General features: G+C 35.7%; 1 protein-coding gene across 1 annotated transcript in view; it reads right to left on the bottom strand.

The window, feature by feature from the left end:
- The window catches only part of STAG1 (STAG1 cohesin complex component), a 503,309-nt gene that overhangs the window by 77,555 nt on the left and 403,186 nt on the right, over positions 1-22,568 (bottom strand). The window contains exons 13-15 of the mRNA XM_055413256.2: positions 19,812-19,919; positions 17,652-17,766; positions 8,398-8,515 (exon numbers count right to left, since the gene is read on the bottom strand). Coding sequence (XP_055269231.1) covers positions 8,398-8,515; positions 17,652-17,766; positions 19,812-19,919 — 341 coding nt within the window. The remainder of the gene's footprint in view (positions 1-8,397; positions 8,516-17,651; positions 17,767-19,811; positions 19,920-22,568) is intronic.

Genomic DNA, 22,568 nt, shown 5'->3' with positions numbered 1-22,568 from the left:
TGGAGTGCATTTTCTTGTATATTAGTTAAAAATTTTTTTTGGAGATTTTTGTTTATTCTCTGCTAATTTTTCTATTGTTATACACCTTTCTTGGACTCTTATATATTAGCAGCATTAACTTTGTCTTAAATGATGCAAATATTTTCTCATAGCTTGTTCTTTTGGTTTTAGACTCCTCATGGTATCTTTAGTCAGAAATAGTTCACTTTTACAGAGTCGTATCTATACTGATTTGTTTTATGACTTTCAGATTTCTCTCTTTGCTTTCCAGGATTTTTATTTATTTTTTGAGAGATAGCTGACATTCAATACCATACAGGTTTAAGTTGTACCACACAATGATTTAATTTACTTACATTGTGAAATAATTACCACAGTAAGTTTAGCTAATATCTATCATCTCATATAGATTAAAATAAAAGTCTTTTGGGTTTCTTGCATTGCTTTCAAAGAGCTCCTTTCTCCTAGAGATTAAAGAAGTATATTTTCTTCTCTGTCTCTGTTGCTTGCTTTTACATCTCTTATCTATCTGAAATTTATTCTGCTGATAGTATTAATATCAGGTATGGGTCTGTGTACTCCCACCAGATGAGCACTCAATGATGTCCCTACCACTGTTAAAGAAAATCAGCTTTCCTTGGTTTATTTGAAATGTCACCTTTTAACATGTTTTAGACGCGCCTATATACTTTGATGTATTAATATTTCTGGATTCTTTAGTTTCAGTGTTATAAAGCCATGCTGTTTTGATTATAGCAACTTTATAATGTCATAATATACCTTAATGTGTAACTTAATTCAACTAATTTGAATGTTCAGTGGAACAAATTTCCCTTATCTAATCCTTTTCCTAAAAAATTTCTAATTTCTAAAAAGCTAGTAGCAAACAATTTATTAAGTATTATCTATATGTAGGGCACAATTATAAATAACTTTTCAAAGCACTCAATTAATAATAGACCCAAGATATGAACCCAGGCAGTCTGACTTCAAGGTCTATGCTCTTAAGTACTAATTTATACTGTCTTTATAACATATGCATGAAATTCTGCATAAATTTTTTTATCGGAGTATAGTTGATTCACGGTGTTGTGTTAATTCAGGTGTACAGCAAAGTGAGCCATATATATATATTCTTTTTAGATTCTTTTCTCATATAGGCCACTAAAGAGTACTAAGTAGTTTCCTATGCTATACAGTAGGCCATTATTAGTTATCTATTTTATATATAGCAGTGTGTATATGCCAATCCCAGTCTTCCAATCTGCCTCAACTTTCTGGTAACCATGTTTGTTTTCTGCATATGTAACTCTATTTCTGTTTTGCAGATTGTTCATTTGTACCCTTTAAAAAAATATTCCACATATACCTAATATCATATATTTGTCTTCTCTGTTGGACTTACTTTACTCAGTCCATGTAAGTTTTAAAATCATTATACTTAGTTTATTTTCTCACCTCACCTTTCAGAACTCTCTCAAATGCACTGGAATTTGAACTGGTATTTTTAAGAAAATTATACATTATGTTGGAAAGAACTGATATTTTAATCATCTTTCCAGCCAGGAACATGATACAACTCTTCATTTATAAGATCGTATTCGACATTATTTAATGAAACATTATGATTTTCTTCACACTGATTCTGTACTTTCCTTATTGAATTCATTCCTATATACATAGTTTAGAACATTCTGAAACTAATTTTAATAGTTTAACTTTATCGTTGTGTCCTTCCTCGTGTTCTTTTCTCTGTATACTTGTTTATGCTAAAGATAAATTAAAAAAAAAAAGAGACCAATACATACGGGGATTATAGAGACAGAACTAGGCATAGAGAAAAAATAGTAAGAGCTTTGGAAGCTGATACATTTATAGATTATTTCAAAATAAACTGGGGCAACACCAACACAAAGGAAAGCAAAGACATTACATCTTATCCCTTCAGTTCAGTTCAGTCGCTCAGTCGTGTCTGACTCTTTGCGACCCCATGAATCACAGCACGCCAGGCCTCCCTGTCCATCACAACTCCCAGAGTTCACTCAAACTCATGTCCATCAAGTCAGTGATGCCATCTAGCCATCTTATTCTCTGTCGTTCCCTTCTCCTCCCACCCCCAACCCCTCCCAGCATCAGAGTCTTTTCCAGTGAGTCAACTCGTCGCATGAGGTGGCCAAAGTATTGGAGTTTCAGCTTATAATCAGTCCTTCCAATGATCACCCAGGATTGATCTCCTTTAGAATGGACTGGTTGGATCTCCTTGCAGTCCAAGGGACTCTCAAGAGTCTTATCCCTTATTCTATACCAAAATCATCCTGAACAGGAATATGTATGAACATCTTAATTCAATCATTTTTAACACTTTAACTGATAGGAAAAACACATGAACTTTCACAGAAACAGCTTCAGCTTTCCATTTATACTCTCTGATTCAATGCTTAATAATATGAAAAAACTTTCCATGCAATAAAACAATCAAAGTTTCTACTTTATGATTTAGAATTTCTTATTTTTTCACATTTGGCTGGGGATAAAGGAATGATCCCCTGGAGAAGGAAACGGTAACCCACTCCAGTATTCTTGCCTGGAGAATCCCATGGACGGAGAAGCCTGGTAGGCTACAGTCCAGGGGGTCGCAAAGAGTCGGACACGACTGAGCGACGAAACGGAACGGAACGGAAAGGAATGACAAGACTATGAACTATTGGGTCAGCTAAAAAGTTCATTTGGGTTTTTACAGAAAAACCCGAATGAACTCTCTGGCCAACCCAATAAATGCATTTTCTATTATTTATGAAAGAAATCTAGTTCTGTGGAAAGTGAGGACAAAGAAAACCTTATCAAATATAGAAATACCCTTCTATTATACACTAAAATCTATAGATTAGTGTTGAAGAATAACTCAACCTTAATACAGTGTCTAATGCCATCAGCTTTATTAGTGTATAATTTGAAACCATCCATTTTGATAAGGCAAATTCAAAACAACTGAAATTTAAAAGTGAAAACAAGCAAGCCTTAAGCCACAGTTGAGAGCCAAATAGTCACAATGGCAGAAAGGAATGCGTGCTGTTTGCTCTATGAATTATTAAATAACTGCACAACTTTTTAAGTTTTCAGAAACCTCTTTACACATCATCTCAATTTCCTCATTACTGATTTCAGTCTTATCACCTTAAACTCTGGCTTTTCTCCTTAATACCACTGAAAAGAAACACTAAAAAGTCACTGATGACCTAAATCTTCACTTAAAGCTGATGGTCTTTGCACAGTCCTTTTTCTCCTTCTCTGCAATATTTGATATCATTAACCATAGCTCTCTTGAACACCCTCTTTACTGGGCCTTCTATAGTGTACAGTTATCTCCTACCATCCTTTTTATATAGCTTGCTCTCACTCTTGCTCTTCCTGCTTTTGTCCCCTTCTTATCCACAATTTTAAAAACCCACATGGGTTTTTTATTTCTATAATTTATCTTCATCTTTTGTATTTTTATTATCATTTTCCATAGAGACCACTGCAACAGTTATCTAACTGATCTGCCTATTCCAAAAATGTTGACAAAAAGCATTTTTCTTAAAATATGAATGCGATCATATCACTTCCCTGTTTACAATCTTTCAGTGGCTTTCTGTTACACTTTATTATAAACTAACTAAATCCACTTATGAACTTAAATATTCTACATCATCAGGCCTCTGCCTCTATCTCATCTAGTGCCGCTGACCCACAGTGCTCCAGCTATTGCAGCTTCTGAAATATAACAATATCATTCATGCTATAGACACTCTGCAGTTACCATTTCCACTATCCAGACAGCTGTTTTTTCTAAAGGCTAGCCCCCATATCCTTTAGATTCCTGGCTCATGGATGGCATCCTTGGAATCTCCTTTTGATATTCAGTCTAACGATGGACACCTTATTATTATTATCACCTATCACAGGTACTTACTAACTTTTGAAATTATTCTGACCACTTAGTTTTGGTCTACCATCCCCACTTGAAATGTAAGCTCCGTATTGGCAGTCAGCTGTCCCTGCCTAAGACTATACTCACAATGCTTAGTATAACAGCACATAAAAGGTGGTCAACAAATATGTTCATATTATAACTGAATTAATGACTCCCTACCTAAGAATTCCACTTATCCACATTACGTCAGTCTCAACTGGATCACAGAATTCTAACCTTTAATGACCACAGAAGTTTATCTAATAAACAAGACTTTTCTTAATAAATGAAGAAGCTAAGACCCAGAGAAGTTAAATAACTTAGCTATGGCCCTGTTTTTGCCTGATTACCTGTTATCCAGACCTTTACATTACACTGAAAATTTTAACCAGCAATTTGATTTTGCTGTAGAATACACATATATCCCCACAAACAACCATCTCTTAAAAACACTGCAAAGTAGTCTTATAGAAGTTGTGATTTATTATTATTTTTCTTTTCCATTATGGTTTATTATAGGATATTGAATATATTAACAGTTCCCTGTGCTATACAATGGAACCTTGTTTATCCATTCTATATACAGTTGGGGTTCCCTGGTGGCTCAGATGGTAAAGAGTCTGCCTACAATGCAGAAGACCAGAGTTTGATCCCTAGGTCAGGAAGATCCCCTGGAGAAGGAAATGGGAACCCACTCCTGTATTCTTGCCTGGAAAACCCTATGGATGGAGGAGCATGGTGGGCTATGGTCCATGGAGTCACAAAGAGTTGGACACGACTGAGTGACTTCACCTTTATACAGCAGTGTCCATCTGCTAGTCCCAAACTCCCAATTCAACCCTTCGCCCAATCAGCAACCACAAGTCTGTTCTCTATGTCTGTGAGTTCATTTTTGTTTCATAGATAAGTTCATGTGGGTCATATTTTAGATTCCACATATAAGTGGTATCATATAGTATTTGTTTTCCTCTTTCTGACTTACTTCTCATAGTGTGATAATCTCTAGGTCCATCCATGTAGCTGCAAATGTCATTCATTCTTTTTTATGGCTGAGTAGTATTCCACTGCACATATGCACCACATCTTTTTCATCCATCCATCTGTTGATGAACATTAAAGCTGTTTCCACATCTTGGCTACTGGAAATAGTGTTGCTATGCACTCGGGGTGCATTTATCTTTTTGAGTGATAATTTTGTTTGAACATGTAGCAGTTATGATTTAAATTTCTATTGGTATTCTTTGATAACTATTTTGAAAAAAATTTAGTCCTATATTTCCAACTGCTGACTAGACTTTCACCCTCTAGAATATCTATCAAACTTCACTTACCTAAAGTACAACATAACTTCTAATTAGTCTTAAGAAAATAAGTTACTATGGCATTTTATTATATAAAATACAGCAAAATAGTAGCTCAGAATATTGATTTGGATGTCATTCCATACCAAAGCTTATATGTGGTACAGCATGCATACGGACAAATGTATGAAAAAAAGTTGAATCAGGATTTCAAAATAGTTCTGCACTTGTTATAAATAAATTCTCCATCCTTGCCTTTCCAGATTCAACCATACCCTAAAATTGTGGTTGATTTAAAAAATTTCCATTTTACAATCTGCTTTTCTAGTTAAAATCAAACCAAATCAAACCAAACCAAGCCAACTTGCTGAAAGTTAAATCCAATGTCAACTAAACTTAAACCACAAAGAAAATCTAATAATAATATATAGTTATTTTAAGAAGGCAGATCCATCTAGAACACCTTGATGACTAACAGTCATGGTAGTTATTTTCTAAATGACATGTTTTATATATTTAAATGAGAGTGAAAAGTTAACAATACCAAGGACTTCCCTGGTGGTCCGGTAGTTAAGAATTAGCATTTCCGCTTGGAAAGAACACTAAGAGATGGTCACTATTAAGTACAGATAATCTATTGCAGGTAATGGCTAATTCTGCTCTTATATACCCGAGAGCTGAACTACACAGAAAAGTAGGAAAAAAAAGAATAGAGAATCAATAGTAAACTATTTCATTTAATACTCACAATAGCTCTTTAAGAAAATAAGAAAAAGCATCTAGGTTTTAAAAAGTAATCTAAGGAACAGAAAAGACGATAAAAGTAACAAGGATAGTTAGATATCTGAATCTGTTTCTTTCAATTATAAAGTTCATTACAAGCCTCACTTACATCAAGGTATCATCTCCATTCTAGGAATTCATATAGATTACATGAAATAGTCATTTTTTAAACTACTGTTATGGGAAAAAACACTAGGCCATTCAGGTATGACTTAAATCAAATCTCTTATTATTATATAGCGTAGGTAACAAAGAGAATCAAAGATTAGATCTGGTAGGCAGAGTGCCTGAAGAACTATGGACAGAGGTCTGTAACACTGTACAGGAGGCAGTGACAAAAACCATCCCAAATAAAAAGAAATGCAAGAAGGTGAAGTATCCAACATCCGCTGAATCATAGAAAAAGCAAGGGAATTTCAGAAAAACATTTACTTCTGCTTCACTGACCATGATAAACCCTTTGACTATGTGGATCACAACAAACTGTGGAAAATTCTTAAAGAGATGGGGGATACCAGACCACCTTACCTGCCTCCTGGGAAACCTGTTTGCAGGCCAAGAAGCAACAGTTAAGAATTGGACATGGAACAACAGGCTGATTTCAAATTAGGAAAGGAGCACATCAAGGCTGTATAATGTCACCCTGCTTATTTAACTTACATGCAGAGTACATCATGATAAACACTGGGCTGGATGAAGCACAAGCTGGAATCAAGATTGCCAGGAGAAATATCAATAACCTTAGATATCCAGATGTCACCAACCTTATGGCAGAAAGTGAAGAGGAACTAAAGAGCCTCTTGATGAAACTGAAAGAGGAGAGTGGAAAAGCTGACTTAAAACTCAACATTCAAAAAACTAAGATCATGGCACCCTGTCCCATCACTTCATGACAAATGGATGGGGAAACAATGGAAACAGTGACAGACTTTATTTTCTTGGGCTCCAAAATCAGTGCAGACTGTGGCTGCAGCCATGAAATCATAAGACACTTGCTTCTTGGAAGAAAAGCTATGACAAACCTAGACAGTGTATTAAAAAGCAGAGACATCAGTTTGCTGACAAAAGTCTGTCTAGTCAAAGATATGGTTTTTCCGGTAGTCATTACGGATGTGAGAGTTGGACCATAGAGGCTGAGCGCTGAAGAATTGATGCTGTTGAATTGTGGTGCTGGAGAAGACTCTTGAGAGTCCCTTGGACAGCAGGGAGATCAAACCAGTCAATCCTAAAGGAAATCAGTCCTAAATATTCATTGGAAGGACTAAAGCTGAAACTGAAGCTCCAAAGCTTTGGCCACCTGATTCGATGAGTGGACTCACTGGAAAAGACCCTGATGCTGTGAAAGATTAAGGGCAGGAGGAGAAGCGGGTGACAGAGGATGAGATGGTTATATAGTATCACCAACTCGATGACGTGGGTTTGAGCAAGCTTCGGGAGATGATGAAGGAGAGGGAAGCCTGGTGTGCTGTAGTCCACAGGGTTGCGAAGAGTCAGATATGACTTATTGACTGAATAACAACATTCTGGGCTAGACTGAAAAACAAGCTATATGGAAGAGGCATTGCTAGCTTTAAGGAGCTAATATTCATATAAGCTTTTAGAAGATGAATGTTTTATTAAGTATACATATCCAGTCTGCTGTTCATGTTATTACACAAAGTGTAACATTAAGATGCATACTTCAGAAATTATCAGTATAGCAATTATTTCTCCGTATTTCTTCTTTTTCTTAATATTTATTTATTTGGCTGTGTTGGGTCTCAGTTGCAGCATGTGAACTCTTGGGTTCAGCATATGAAGTCTTGTTCCCCTTTGAGGGATCAAACCCAGGCCTCCTGCACTGGGAGTGTGGAGTTTTAGCCACTGGACCACCAGGGAAGTTCCCTCCCTATTTCTTGAACAGCTAAGTAAGTGACTTTACTGTTGGTTTCCTGATTTTAATGTTAAAAAAAAAATATAACGAAAGATGGGATGATTGTGGTCTAATTAAACCTTGTATGTGAAAGGCCAAGTACTAACATACAGCAAAAAGACTCTGGATGAACCTTTTTTTTTCTTTTTACGTTAAGTACGTCAGTATTTTGTATCTCGAATCAGCATAAAGAAAACCTTGAATGCTCCATGACGTTTATAGGGTTTTAAAAACTTGTGAGACATGCATGACTGTAGTCCTAATATAGAAAGAAGTTAGATACTATTAAGACACCTTTGCTTGTTACAGGAAACAAACTGTTCTCTTTGCAAAAAAGATACACAGTATACCTGCATATACTCATTTTTAAGAAGTCATTTATAGAGGATGGTATGATTATTAATATGAACCCAAAACAATATGTAAATCAACTTATCAAAATACTGTACCTTCTTCTCCTTGAACAGGTTCTTCTAACAGCAATTCTGTCATACATTCCCAGTCTTTCAACAGTTCTTGAGAGCTCTCCCACAAACTGTCCACCAAGTAGGCAGCATGTTCATGTAACTAAAAATAACAAATCAAATGTGACTGAAGACCATTTAATGAAGAAACTACTACTAATATATTGAGCTATTCAGCCATTTTGTTTATAATTAAAACTGTTGGCAATGTTTTCAAGAGCCACCTAGAGAATACACACACATACACACACTCTTGCTTTCCACTACTGATAATGGGGATACCATATATAGACTCAATCAATTTTTAAAAATAATAGTAAGGTTAAGGATCTCCTAGTCCAATGGCATGGTCTTTAATGAGTAAACTGAGAGGACAACTAGTTAACAGAACTCCTGAAGTTACATTTGGATTTATGCCACTATTCATTACTTTTGGTTTGTCTCTCTATATAACAACCTTTAAAAAAAAATCAATTACTTTCTCCCATAATTTCATTTGAAACATTGGTACCAGCCTTACTTTTTATCTGTTTTCTTGGTAAAGGTCAAACTGTAAGTTACTCCATATCTCTGCTTTTCCCCCTCTAATTTCCACTTAATTCAATGAATCTGTCATTTTACTACACCTTCACTCTTTGCTGCTTATTACTTGACTATTTTCTTTGGAATCCTTGTTCCCACAGTAAACAAATGCTCTCAAGTTCCTCATCAAACATTTCATGCTCAACTCTTTTCTGCTCGTCAGTCACTAAACTGTGAAGAATATTAATCTCTTTAGAAAAGGTAAGTGGAGGTGTTGGCCATGTTCTAGTTTCTGCTACTTAAAATTAACTTCTCTATCCTTGTATGAAAGTTCTACTACCTCTGAATCTCATGACAACCACTTTCTAGATCAGCATTTCTCAAACTTTAAGACTGCACTGGCTGTTATTATAACTTAATGTGTTGAGATCAAAGTTTTAAAAAAAGGAAACAGTAAAAAAGAGTGTATAGCACATAGAATGTTAAGTACTATTTTATACATCAGTCATATGTTCTTGTATTTGTGAGAGAAAATAGTTTTACATTATGAGAAGGGGTCTGAAAATGTGAAAGTCACCTTAGTAGACCTACTGGTTATCTACTGATATCCTGGTACATTTTGCAGGTGAGTTGCTTTTCTTCCTCATTCCTAATTCTATCATTATTCTTAACTTCTATGTAAATTTTGATGACCTATTTAAAACTGCCTCATTTCACCTCTTGAATTCTGTACTTCATTTCCACTGCATTTTAAATCTCACATTGTTTTCTGAAATGCCTCAGGAAACTATGTACACACTCATGCACACTCAACATCCACAGTTTTGTCAACCAGAGTAGATAATACTGATCAGCATCTCTGTTCAGAAAGAAGATGGGCAAAGGGTTGCAGCCAGATATAGTCAAACTTTCTAAATGACATATCCTAGGAAAATACACCTAGACAATCAGTAACATCATTCCAACAGTGACAGGCACAAGTACTGTGCACAACCTGGTATCAAAAATGAAAATTAGCAGCAGAAAACAGAAAAACCAGTAGCTTTTTAAATAGGCTACTAAGCCTATGCAGAAATGGAGTTACTATTTAGTGGGTATAGAGTTTCAATATAGGGAAGATTTTGAAAAAGTTCTAGAGATTGATGGTAGTGACACCTGGACATCCATGTGAATGCACTTAATGCCAATGAACAAGTACACTTGCTGCTGCTGCGTCACTTCAGTCGTGTCCGACTCTGTGTGACCCCATAGACAGAAGCCCACCAGGCTCCCCCGTCCCTGGGATTCTCCAGGCAAGAACACTGGAGTGGGTTGCCATTTCCTTCTCCAATGTGTGAAAGTGAAAAGTGAAAGTGAAGTCGCTCAGTCGTGTCCGACCCTTAGCGACCCCACGGACTGCAGTCTACCAGGCTCCTCAATCCATGGGATTTTCTAGGCAATAGTACTGGAGTGGCTTGCCATTGCCTTCTCCGACAAGTACACTTACTAGTAGCTAAAATGGTAAACTGTTTCACCAAAATTAAAAAAAATGCTGAGTAAACTTGAATTTATGCTTGGCATATTTAACCATATCTATAGAATAGGTATAAAAAATTCACAATTATATTTTTGGCAGATTATACGTTCAATACATATCCTCCCTGTCCCTTTTAGTTCTGAATTCTGGACTTATATATGACATTGCCCCTTCAGCTGTTCATAAGCATTTGTTAATTATATCCAGTATCTATCCAATTCATTTTCTGGTTTAATTTTTGATTAAGGTGTATTTGTAAACATTTAATCTCTTTATTTCAACCCTATATGATAACCTGCCTTTTAAATAAAGCATGTTAGTCCATTTACATTTATTGAGATTACAGATGTTGGCATCTGCTTCCCCTGTGCTCTACTAATGACATTTTCTTTTTTTTTTTTTGAAAATATGTGCTTCCTGCAGAGTTTTTTCCTAACTTGTTTTTTCCATCACCATGATCACCCAAATTTTAAAATTTTATTTGCCTTAAGCATAACAGCCATATTGTTTAGCTTGATTCCTAGACTTATTTGTTCACTAATATTTCTTATTTTCTTGTTATTGCATCAATTTTTCACTTTGCTAAAAAACTTCCTCAAGTAATACTTTGCATATAGGATACAAAGGTAGTAAACATTTTAACTACATATCCTTTGCTTAGTTCTCCCCCTTCATTCTCTGTTTTCTTTAGAGTTCCTACTAGAAAACATAATAAACTTTCTTAACCTGTACCCCCTATTTCTTAATTTCTCTCTCATATTTTTAATTTCTTTCCTCTTTTGAAAAAAATTTTTTCCTTTCTGGAAAAAAAAATCCCTTGATCTATAGCTAATCCTTGGTTATGTCAATTCAGGTCATTTAATGATCCCCCTTTTCCTCACATTTTGAAAATCATGTTAATTTCTAAGAACTCTCTTCTTCTTTCATAATTATTTCTTATTGTATTTGGGGGCATTAATAAAAAATTTGCATATGTCAGGCCTTGTGCTTCTTTTTCATGGTATTTTATTTTCAGGTTTCAGAGTTTCTTGGGTACCAGCATACATACATAAATATATTAATGAACCCAGACTGAAGAATACTAGTAGCTAGAATGCTTTTCTTAAGTCTGATCACGAGGTCCTAGCTTCCTTGGTTGTGAAGAAACTGGTAAGGGGGATATATAGTCAGGCAGGCTAATTGTAGGTATGCACTTTTATTTTGAGTGCACAAGTTCCCTGTCCCTACAGTTCAGTTCAGTTCAGTCGCTCAGTCGCGTCCGACTCTCCGCGACCCCATGAATCACAGCACGCCAGGCCTCCCTGTCCATCACCAACGCCCGGAGTTCACTCAAACTCATGTCCACAGAGTCGGTGATGCCATCCAGCCATCTCATTCTCTGTCGTCCCCTTCTCCTCCCGCCCCCAACCTTTCCCAGCATCAGAGTCTTTTCCAGTGAGTCAACTCGTCGCATGAGGTGGCCAAAGTAAGTATTCCAGTCTCAGCTTTAGCATCAGTCCTTCCAATGAACACCCAGGATTGATCTCCTTTAGAATGGACTGGTTGGATCTCCTTGCAGTCCAAGGGACTCTCAAGAGTCTTCTCCAACACCACAGTTCAAAAGCATCGATTCTTTGGTGCTCAGCTTTCTTCACAGTCCAACTCTCACATCCATACATGACCACGGGAAAAACCATAGCCTTGACTAGACGGACATTGGTTGGCAAAGTAATGTCTCTACTTTTTAATATACTATCAAGGTTGGTCATAACTTTCCTTCCAAGGAGTAAGCGTCTTTTAATTTCATAGCTGCAGTCAGCATCTGCAGTGATTTTGGAGCCCCCCAAAATAAAGTCTGACACTGTTTCCACTGTTTTTCCATCTATTTCCCATGAAGTGATGGGACCAGATGCCATGATCTTTGTTTTCTGAATGTTGAGCTTCAAGCCAACCTTTTCACTCTCCTCTTTCACTTTCATCAAGAGGCTTTTGAGTTCCTCTTCACTTTCTGCCATAAGGGTAGTGTCATCTGCATATCTGAGGTTATTGATATTTCTCCCGGCAATCTTGATTCCAGCTTGTGCTTCTTCCAGCCCAGCGTTCCTCATGATGTACTCTGCATAGAAGTTAAATAAGCAAGGTGACAATATACAGCCTTGACGTCCTCCTTTTCCTATTTGGAACCAGTCTGTTGTTCCATGTACAGTTCTGACTGTTGCTTCCTGACCTGCATACAGGTTTCTCAAGAGGCACGTCAGGTGGTCTGGTATTCCCATCTCTTACAGGTACCCACAAATTATTGGGGTATTTATTCACGACTTTGCTTCTCAGCCTAATGTCTATATCCCAATGCCTGGATCAGCATTTCTAAAGTGAGGAATAAGCTCCATTAAAGGGCAGTCACGTAATTATTACTGATAACTTATTCCTTTCACCATCCTTTGTTGCTCTCTCTTGTCTTTAACATAGTTCAGATTTCTACTAAAAAAGTCTCAAAAAAATTTTTTCCCTATTTTTGTCTTCTGTGAGGGAACGGGTTACTTAACTCTATTGCAATGAATTCATAATCATTTACTTTGCATTGTTCTGTCAACTGGTAATGTCTCATTCATTTTGACATTTTTAGCCTAAGGTTTTCAGTTGGATGAGTTGTTGGCAGAATTCAAGGCTTCAAATACTGTGATTCCCCTAGTATTGGCATTTTTAAGGATGATTTTTCTATGCCTTAAATGACAGCATATTAAAATTTAACTCAGGAATGTTGTCACTGTTCTGGAAATTTTTTTGTGTGTATATTCTCAATATAGATGCTAATGCCTTGGACCATTTCCTCTTTCTGAGTATAAGGTGGTGGCTTAGTAAAATGCATTCTGTTAACACCAATAACCTCTTGTTTCAAACTCAATGTGTACACCAGCAGGGCATGACAGTATGTTGGCCCATTTTTTTTATTAAAAATTTTAAGTTCAACAGTATTAGCAACAACAATCAGTACAACATAGTCTGTCAGGAACTGGTTTGACATAATATTCATGATACCATCTTACTGTCTTGGGGCATCTGTGATGGCCACATAACTTGCTACTCTCAACCTCTGCAAGAATACCAGGTAGACAGATCCATGATTGAGGAAAAAAAAATTTTTTATGTGGCCAATAGGGTAAAAGGTTACAATAGTCTTTCAGACAATTCATACCAAGGATCTTCTATTTTAAGTGAAAGATGAAGCTATTAACAAGAAAGATCTTGAGGCATTCTCAATGGCCATAAAGCAGCCCTGGGATTTAAAAGGATCTGGAACCCTAACAATGAAACAAAAATTTACTTTCTAAAAACACTTTTTGGTATCATAATTTTATAAAAACAGCATGAAAATCAGGTTGTGCAAGCATTCTTTGTATTCCTTTGAAACATGAACAAAAAAGGTTGCTCATTAATGGATAAAAAGTCATTGTACAGCAAAATAATCAGAATTATATTATATACATAAATTAAAATTACATTTATGTGGGGTGAATTTTACCCTTCTATATCTAAGCATAATTTTATAGCGTTTCCTCTAATCTTGTATATAACAAACTAATTTCATTTTCCTGGTGACTTTAATTAAAATTTTCTCAGTGTGTTCCCACTTGTCTTTAATTGGTTTCAAGGTTATTCATAAATATAGTACCTCATGTCAAATAGTTAACTCTTCTGTCAAACAGTTAATACTCTAAAGGAGCTCATGGTATAATGGAATCTTACACTTACTCCTTTTATGAAAAATCATTTACAGTGAAAATAACCATTCTAAATAATTAAGCCTAAATTTGTAAATACTCTTATACTGGGTTTATTCTCTGCTGAAACAGAGTCAGCTTTGGTAATCGTGAAGAACATATTAAAAAACTAAAACACAAGAAAAAGTTATTCTGGGGGGGATTTCCTGGTTGTTATATTCATAATATATCTATTAACTTTCTGTCTTAAATGACTGCCATAATTGGCCTTATCATTCTATATGCCTAGAAGTACAGTTATAATACTTCTAGATTATCCGGAAATGTTCTGGGTTATGATTAACTGCTTTGGAATAATTATTAACAGCATCTTCGTCACTCTGAAAAGCATCAGTTTAAAAAGTTTGTATAGTAAGTATCATGGTCACACTACCTACAGGGAAATCTGGACTTATCATACACAAGTACCATTTATCCTACTATTTGGCATGTATTTCAAACAACGACAATCTCAAATACACTAGGTATTTTTTCACTTGAAACCAATGACTGCTAAAAAAGTTGTGATGGCTTAAAAATGCCACTTTTTGGTATAAAAAGAAAGAAAAACTAACAGGTAGATCTCTTAATCTTGATTATTTCACCTATGCTGCTGCTGCTGTTACTAAGTCGCTTCAGTCGTGTCCGACTCTGTGCGACCCCATAGATGGCAGCCCGCCAGGGTCCCCCGTCCCTGGGATTCTCCAGGCAAGAACACTGGAGTGGGTTGCCATTTCCTTTTCCAATGCAGGAAAGTGAAAAGTGAAAGTGAAGTCACTCAGTCGTGTCCGACTCTTAGCGACCCCATGGAATGCAGCCCACCAGGCTCCTCCATCCATGGCATTTTCCAGGCAAGAGTACTGGAGTGGATTGCCATTGCCTTCTCCGTAATTCACCTATAATTCATATATAAAAGAGGAAAACCCTATGGACTGCAAACCTCTTTCAAATCAATATTTTATAATTCTATTATTAAAATGTTACTACTTAACATCCCAGGAAATTCCAGGGACAGAGGAGCCTGGCGGGCTACGGTCCATAGGGTTGCAAAGAGTTGGACAGGGCTTAGCAAGTAAAGAACGACAACATCATCCCAGTAAAACAAAGGAATAGGAAAGATAATCAGTTTAGTCAGTTCTTACTAACTGATTGATAATTCAACTATAAGCTAGACTTATTCTACTTTTATGATCTCTAAGGTTTCTTTCAATTCAACTTTTTACGAGCCTATGACTAAAATATTACTAAAACACACATTATAGCAAAATCAGAGGAATTCAGAGTAAGGTATAATCAGAATCCCACCATATTACAAGAATATGGGTTTAATAAGCATTCAACACCAGCTGTATGCTAGTATTACAAAATAAGAAGAGAGATTTTAACAAACAATGCTTCCTATGGAACAGGAGGTCATAAACACCAATATTATGATCATGAATCAACTAGAAACCCTTAAATATGATTTGCAGTTGTTTTTGCAGCTGACAAGAATGTCACAGAAGACAACTGGGAAATATATTTTAATGTTTTTGTAACATTTTAGTAAAGAGCAGCAAACACATAAAACAGCAATACCATTTCAAAAATAGAGCAGTAATACACATCACAAATTACTGCCATGAAGAGAGGATGAAACTGTAAAACTAAGTACTTAACTGCTTTATATATCAAAAAAGTAAAGTCTTTGTGCTTTCAGAGATCCAAAACACTTTCTTTCAATTACTAATCAAGTTCAACTAATCTGATCATCATATTCTCCAAACTTTTCAGCAGTTTAATAGTATATGTGTATCTCATCTCTATCAATTTTTGATACTACTGTTACGATTAAAGTCAAAATTTTAAATAGGAATTGATTATTGCAAAATACTTTTAATCTCATTTCTTTAAAACCTAAAGGGTTAAGGGTTTAATTTGAATAGTCTATCATAGGTATGATATTTACTGAGTAGTGTTTTTCCTTAATCATTCACAAGCATCTGTATTTCACTCCGTAATAATATCCACACTTGCTTTAAGAAAATAATGCTTTGGACTCTTGCTATCCAAGTGGTTCCTGGACTTCTGGTCCAGAAGCATAAACAAAAAGTAGTATCTCAGATTCCAAGTCAAGGGTAACTGAATTAGAACTGGCATTTTAAGAAGATCCCCACAAAATTTGTATACATATTTAATACACTGTTCTTAAACACATCCTTTACACAAATGCAACTCTCCAGTTGGTTTCATTTTGACTGTATTCTTTCTCTATCTGTTCCCAACTAACTTAAAAAATATCAGCAATTCCTTCACTTTTCTGGCTCTGCTTTGCCCTAACCCCACTCTTTCCACTAATCCTTACATCTCTCTCTGATCTTAATTCTTATAGACTACCTGTTTGTCTCTCAATTCCTCATTTCTACAGAGTATCTCCAGCACTTTCAAACGAGCAGTCAAACAGCCTTTTATGTTTCTCTTATTCCTAGACATTCCCATACACACCAAAAATACTCTTTCCCCAAGTAAAGTTCAGGGTCCTAGATTTCTAGATTTTTGCTACCTTTATTTGCAGCTCTGTTCCCACTCATTTCTAAGCCAACAAGTTTAATTCAGAGTTTCAGGTGTAAGTTTGCTATCCCTCCATGTTATACCAGCAGTAGGAAATACAGTTCTAACATTAAAGAACATTTAAATGGGCAAACTAAAGTTCATATGTGCAAACAGATTCTGATAGATAATATGTTATGGATGTTAACTGTTTGATAAACTGACATGGAAATGCTGCATGAGCTTGCACGACTACTAATTTACATTCAAATTCATATTTTTCCTTTTCCTTAAATAACTTTCAAACAAGATAGAACCAGTGGTTTTGACAGCTTGAAAATGTTCATATACTGTTTCAATAATATAATTTTTCTTTTTATTTTGGCCATACCACACAGCTTGTAGGATCTTAGTTTTCTGACTAAGGATTGAACCCAGGGCCTCTGCAGAGAATTCCCTGGTGAACCGCTGGATCACCAGGGAATTCCCTAAATAATATAATTGAAAAGCTACAGGTAAAAAGAAAAGTTGCAAAAAAAAAAAAACCAAAAAGCAACAAAAAAAAGTATGCTGTATTGCAATGCAGGACTATAAAACTTTAAAAGCTGCTAACCTATATTCAGTGTTAATCCATACCTGCACACATATTCTCAAAAAAGGTTGAGTACTGATCCCATTATCACGGAATCAAATTTATGGAGGTAAGGAATTTCCTGGTGGTCCAATGGTTAGGACATGGGCTTTCACTCAGGGATCTAACATCCCACAAGTTGCGCAGCATAGCCAAAAAATTTAAAATATCCATGAAGGCAACTCTGTAAAGTCTTGTCTTCATTTGATTAAAAAAAATCACTAATTGCAATGATTAAATGACAATTTTACTTAAAATGGAATTTAATACAACAAAATAAAGAGCTATGTTAAAAATTTACCTCACTTTCAAGAAAGAAAAGGACAAGCATCCTAATAAGGTTCCCATTCGGACTGTTTCTCCCCCTTCTCTTTGCTAATGCTTCTTCTGCTTGTGGGTCATGTCTGCTAAACAATCTGGAAATAAGTAACAAAATAAGAATATTACAAATTTACATGGATATGAATTTAAGTCTTCTCCTTCAGTATACAGATTTCAGTGTTTAGACTAAAAAATAGACTAAGTGCATGTGCACGTACATTTCGTAAAAAACAAACAAGAAAACCAAACTTGATCATGGAATTCTGAGTCTACTCTACAGTTTACTTAACAGATTTTAAAAGATCACAATATTAAATGGTAGGAAAATGCTAAAAAGATCATTCGCTTTTTCAAAAGTTTTCCAACTGAGTATTTCCAGGGCAGGGGAATAAACGATGCTTATGAAGTGAAGCTTTTGTCTGCATAGGAACTGACTCAATTTTCTCAAAGAAATAAAAAATAATGGAGGCTTACATTGGTAGATATTTTATAAAATGTTAAATTTAAAAATTTTCAGCAAATGTTTCAAATGTAGACAAATATAGTACAGATAAAGTTACATATATCCAAGGGCTCTTTCTGATTCCAATGTTGCCATTAATGGCCTCCATTTTGTAGATAATGAACCTTTTTAAATCTTTTTTTTGAAACTATAGAAGCAAAACATTCTTTCTAAAAATACAGAAGTAATAAATTCTTAATAAAATTCCTTTTGATAAGGTTAAAGAGACTAACTAGAATATAATAAAAAAAAGGAAGGGAAATTAAGACTACAACATACCCCTGATATTCACAACAGACAACACCTCAAGATAAATATGGAAATAGCACAATTCTATATTAGCCAATGAGTCAGAGTCACATCTTACTGTAAAAGTCATGCCTGAAAATTCTGACTTCTTCAATTTCATTAGCAGCATGCCCTACTAGCCAGTTTCCTTCTTAAATATTTTTTTACATAGAAATAGCTCTTTGTTGTTTTGAGAGGTATCACTGAGTAAAGAGGGGCTTCCTCAATGGCTCAGCTAGTAAAGAATCCACCTGCAATGCAGTAGACACAGGAGATCAGGTTTGATCCCTGGATCAAAAAGATCCCCTAGAGGAGGAAGCAGAAAACCACTCCAGTGTTCTTGTCTGGAAAATTTCATGGACAGAGGAACTTGGTAGACTGAGCACCCTCAGTCTTAGCCTACTTTGTAGCTGTCCACAGAGAAACAGGTTTAAAAAGAGACAGTGAGACAAATATATAAGTTATAAGCAAGAGTCCCTTTACCACTGAGTAAAGAGCATTTTGTGATTGCAGCACCACGATGCTGATTATCAAAGTTAATCACCCATGTACAACAGTTGCCCAGTGCATGATTTATATCTGTGCTTACCATAATCACACATAATTACAAATCATTACATGTAAAAGACCTCTGGGTTAACCTGTCAAAGTCACTAAGTTAAATCTATGAATAAAAACAAAAACACAGCAAAACATCCCCTTGCCCAAGAATATGCTTATATTTTAAGGATGAATTAATAAATTACAGAATATATATAGTAGAGACCATGTCAAAAACATATTTCATAAGCATGTTTAATTACATCAAAAAACTCTCATTAGCTCTATGCTTTGTCAAAAAATTGGATGAGATTTTGCTTTGAAATTAAACTGTAGCTGCATATATATTTCTACTATCATCACAGATTACTGACTAAAATAATCCTCCTACTAATAAGATGAAAAAAACCCTGAAAACTTGGGAGGTATTTTGAAGACAATTTTAGATTACCAGTGTTGAGAAGTTAAGATGAGAACACAGAATTTTAAAAGGGAAAACAATCTGATGAAATAAAATATCAATTACTCAGGTAAGTCTTTATAAACTTCAAGCACTTCTGCCATCTCCATTTACAAGGAGCTGACTAGCTGAGGACTGTCCTTTTAGATTTTAGATCAAAGGAATATATCACAAGGGACATCTTTCTCAGGGATGTGATTCATGATGTGTATGTAAGAATGTTACAGCCCACAGAATTTGCAGTGGCCACTTCTAGCACTATTTTCAGTAACTCTTTCTTTTACTAACTATAAAACAATAACAAAACAAAAACAGAAAAGTGGAACTTGTTTCATATAGAATTAACTCACTTTTTGTGAAGGAATTCTCCAGCTGCCACAGCAACAGGGCGATGTGCTGAGTACACCAAATGGTAAACATTTTCACAGTCTTCATTGGAAAGAGCTTCTTCACTTCCACTGAAAAATTCAGAAAAGTAAAACTGAGCCAAAAAAAGTATTTACTGTCAGTTCTACCTTTATCAAAATTTTGTATGGTTCTTTATAAAAGCTCAAGGTATACTGATTTTATTTTTCCACTCTTTTTAGTTGAGTTTGAAAATAATATTTTTCTTTACCTATAAATGGCACTTCAATTGTTATATAAAATTCAGAAAATACAGATAAAAAAAGAAAATAAAAGGTCCATATTTCTTCCCATACACACCTATAGACAACGACTCTTAATACCTTGGGATATATATTAGTCCAATTTAGCTCAGTTTCTTTAAACGTGCATAATTTTTTTTTGTTAACAGACATTAGTCATATATTCACCCGTTTCATAGTTAAATTGTTCTGTGCTATGTCACTCTTGCCAGAACTATTTTATGGTTTATCACAATATTTACAATACTATTTAGTCTTCCTTCTATATAAAATGGATTTATTAGTCATAATCACTCCTTTACTAATGAAAATTTGCTGTCTTTCTTTTCATGTAGTCTTAAAGTTTCAACCTTTTATTGGTTTGCTGGAATGTATCTTTAAGTATTTTTTTCCGAAAGAGGGAGTATCTATTTCCTGACTAATAACATGGTTAAAACATTTGAAAAGATTAAAGATTAATGACTGGATGGGGTACAGAATGTTTGGGCTGTACAGGTTCTTGACAAGATGTAGCAGTATAAACTCATTCCACAGAATTCAATTCTGGAGATGCCTCAGAGACTAGAAGGAGACTGAGGGATCTGTCAAATGAATATAAATTAGAATGACCTTTGCAGCAAAATAATGTAGTTGCATCACAGTGTAAGGGAGAAACTTTAGTTCTGAATGACAAAGAGCTAGATATCAAGGATGGGAGACAGATTAGAAGCAGTTTAATTTTAAAGTTCACTCTCTTCCCCTTTCAACAAGGCCTAAGTTTTAACCATTTAATTATATGTATATAAATCAGCTCAATGGACTAATGCCCTCAGGATGAAGTTAAACTCACAGGAAAAAAAAATTAAGATTTCTCAGTAACCCAAGCTCATAAGGGAAAGGAAATAATCCACACCAAAAGAAGAATAAACAGAGAAGAGAAAAAGAATTTAAAGATAGTACAACAGGATGTTAAAGGTGACTTTAACTTGTTATTTTGAGGAAGTTTTGGTAGACATCTCACAAGCCAAGAAAAATAAGGCCAGATTATTTCATGCAGTGCTATAAGAGACTGGAGAGTTAGTTTGTGAACCTCACCATATAAGTAGAAATCAGGACACAGAGCAATATAATGAGCAGAAATTCATACTTCCTCCAAGTTTCCTTTAGGCCACACATGAAATAATTAAAGAGATTCAGCCTGGATAGTTTTAAAAGACATGTTGCCCAACAAGGCCATATACAGGGCAAGTGACTCAAAGAGAGGAAACCGAAAGCCAGGTGCTGAATCACAAATAGCCAGAGGAAGCATCATTCACTGTGGGGAACCACTGTCATAAACACCCAAAGTGGGGATAAGACAGGAGGGAAAAGGGCAGGACACAAACGCTAGATAATGACGATGGGGAGCACATGCTGGCATGCTGGACAGGCTGGAGCCAGCTGAAACCACGGTGGCTTTGAGAATAGTACAGTTATTGACCTTTGGCTCATAATACCTTCACTGAAATACTAAAAAGCACTCCTTTCACACCATGTCAGTTCTGAAAAGGACCATAAAAGGCCAAAAAGAGGGGGCAGTGGCCCAATTCTTGGGAAATCCCCACCCTTCTCCAAAATAGCAAGAATATTTCTCCTACTCATTAGCCTATGAAATCACTTAACCCCAAAAAATTACGTCCCCATGCCCCTGGGCCTATTTCACTTTCCCAGAGGACCCTGTGCCCTGGGGTGGCTCTTGCCTTCTGATACAGACTGCATTCTGTCTATGGAATGTGTATCACTAAATAAACTTGCTTTCCCTTTACTATGGTTCCCTCCTAAATTCTTCCTGTGGGTTGCCAACGGCCCTCACTTGGAGGTCCATCCTAAGGACTTCTGTGGGTCTCAGGATGACATCCCCATCTCCTGCAACAGGGAGAGCTCTCTGAGGAATCCAGAAAAGGACCAAAGTTATCTAATGAATTAGATCATCTGACAGAGTTGGAGGGCCATAACTGTACTTTTTATATAAGATATGTTCTCCCATTATTTCCTCCAATGAAAACACAGAAAAGAATCTTAAAAATAGACTTTTGAAACTAGCCAAACTACCTTCTAAATTCAGGATAAAAGTATGATTTTTTTTTTTTAGCAAAACAAGGTATCAGATAGTTTGAAAAACACTCTTTAAAAAAGTAAACTAGCCAGAAAATATAATACTGGAGGAGCCTATGAGACACTACTATAAATAAGGCAGAGTGCCAAAGAATTAATGCCTTCAAAACTGTGGTGCTAGAGAAGACTCCTGAATGTCCCTTGGACAATAAGAGGATCAAACCAGTCAATCTTATGGGAAATCAACCCTGAATACTTGTTGGAGAGACAGGTACTGAAGCTGAGCATAGTGAAAGCCGCTCAGTCATGTCCGACTCTTTGGGACCCCAGGGACGGATACAGTCCATGGAATTCTCCAGGTAAGAATACTGGAGTGGGTAGCCTTTC

Source organism: Moschus berezovskii, chromosome 1 (genome assembly GCF_049115385.1).
Source record: "Moschus berezovskii isolate FMDL1 chromosome 1, NW_MosBer_1.0, whole genome shotgun sequence".
Classification (NCBI taxonomy): Eukaryota; Metazoa; Chordata; class Mammalia; order Artiodactyla; family Moschidae; genus Moschus; species Moschus berezovskii.
The sequence above is the reverse complement of the archived record's forward strand: the minus strand, read 5'-3'. Positions and strand labels throughout refer to the sequence as shown.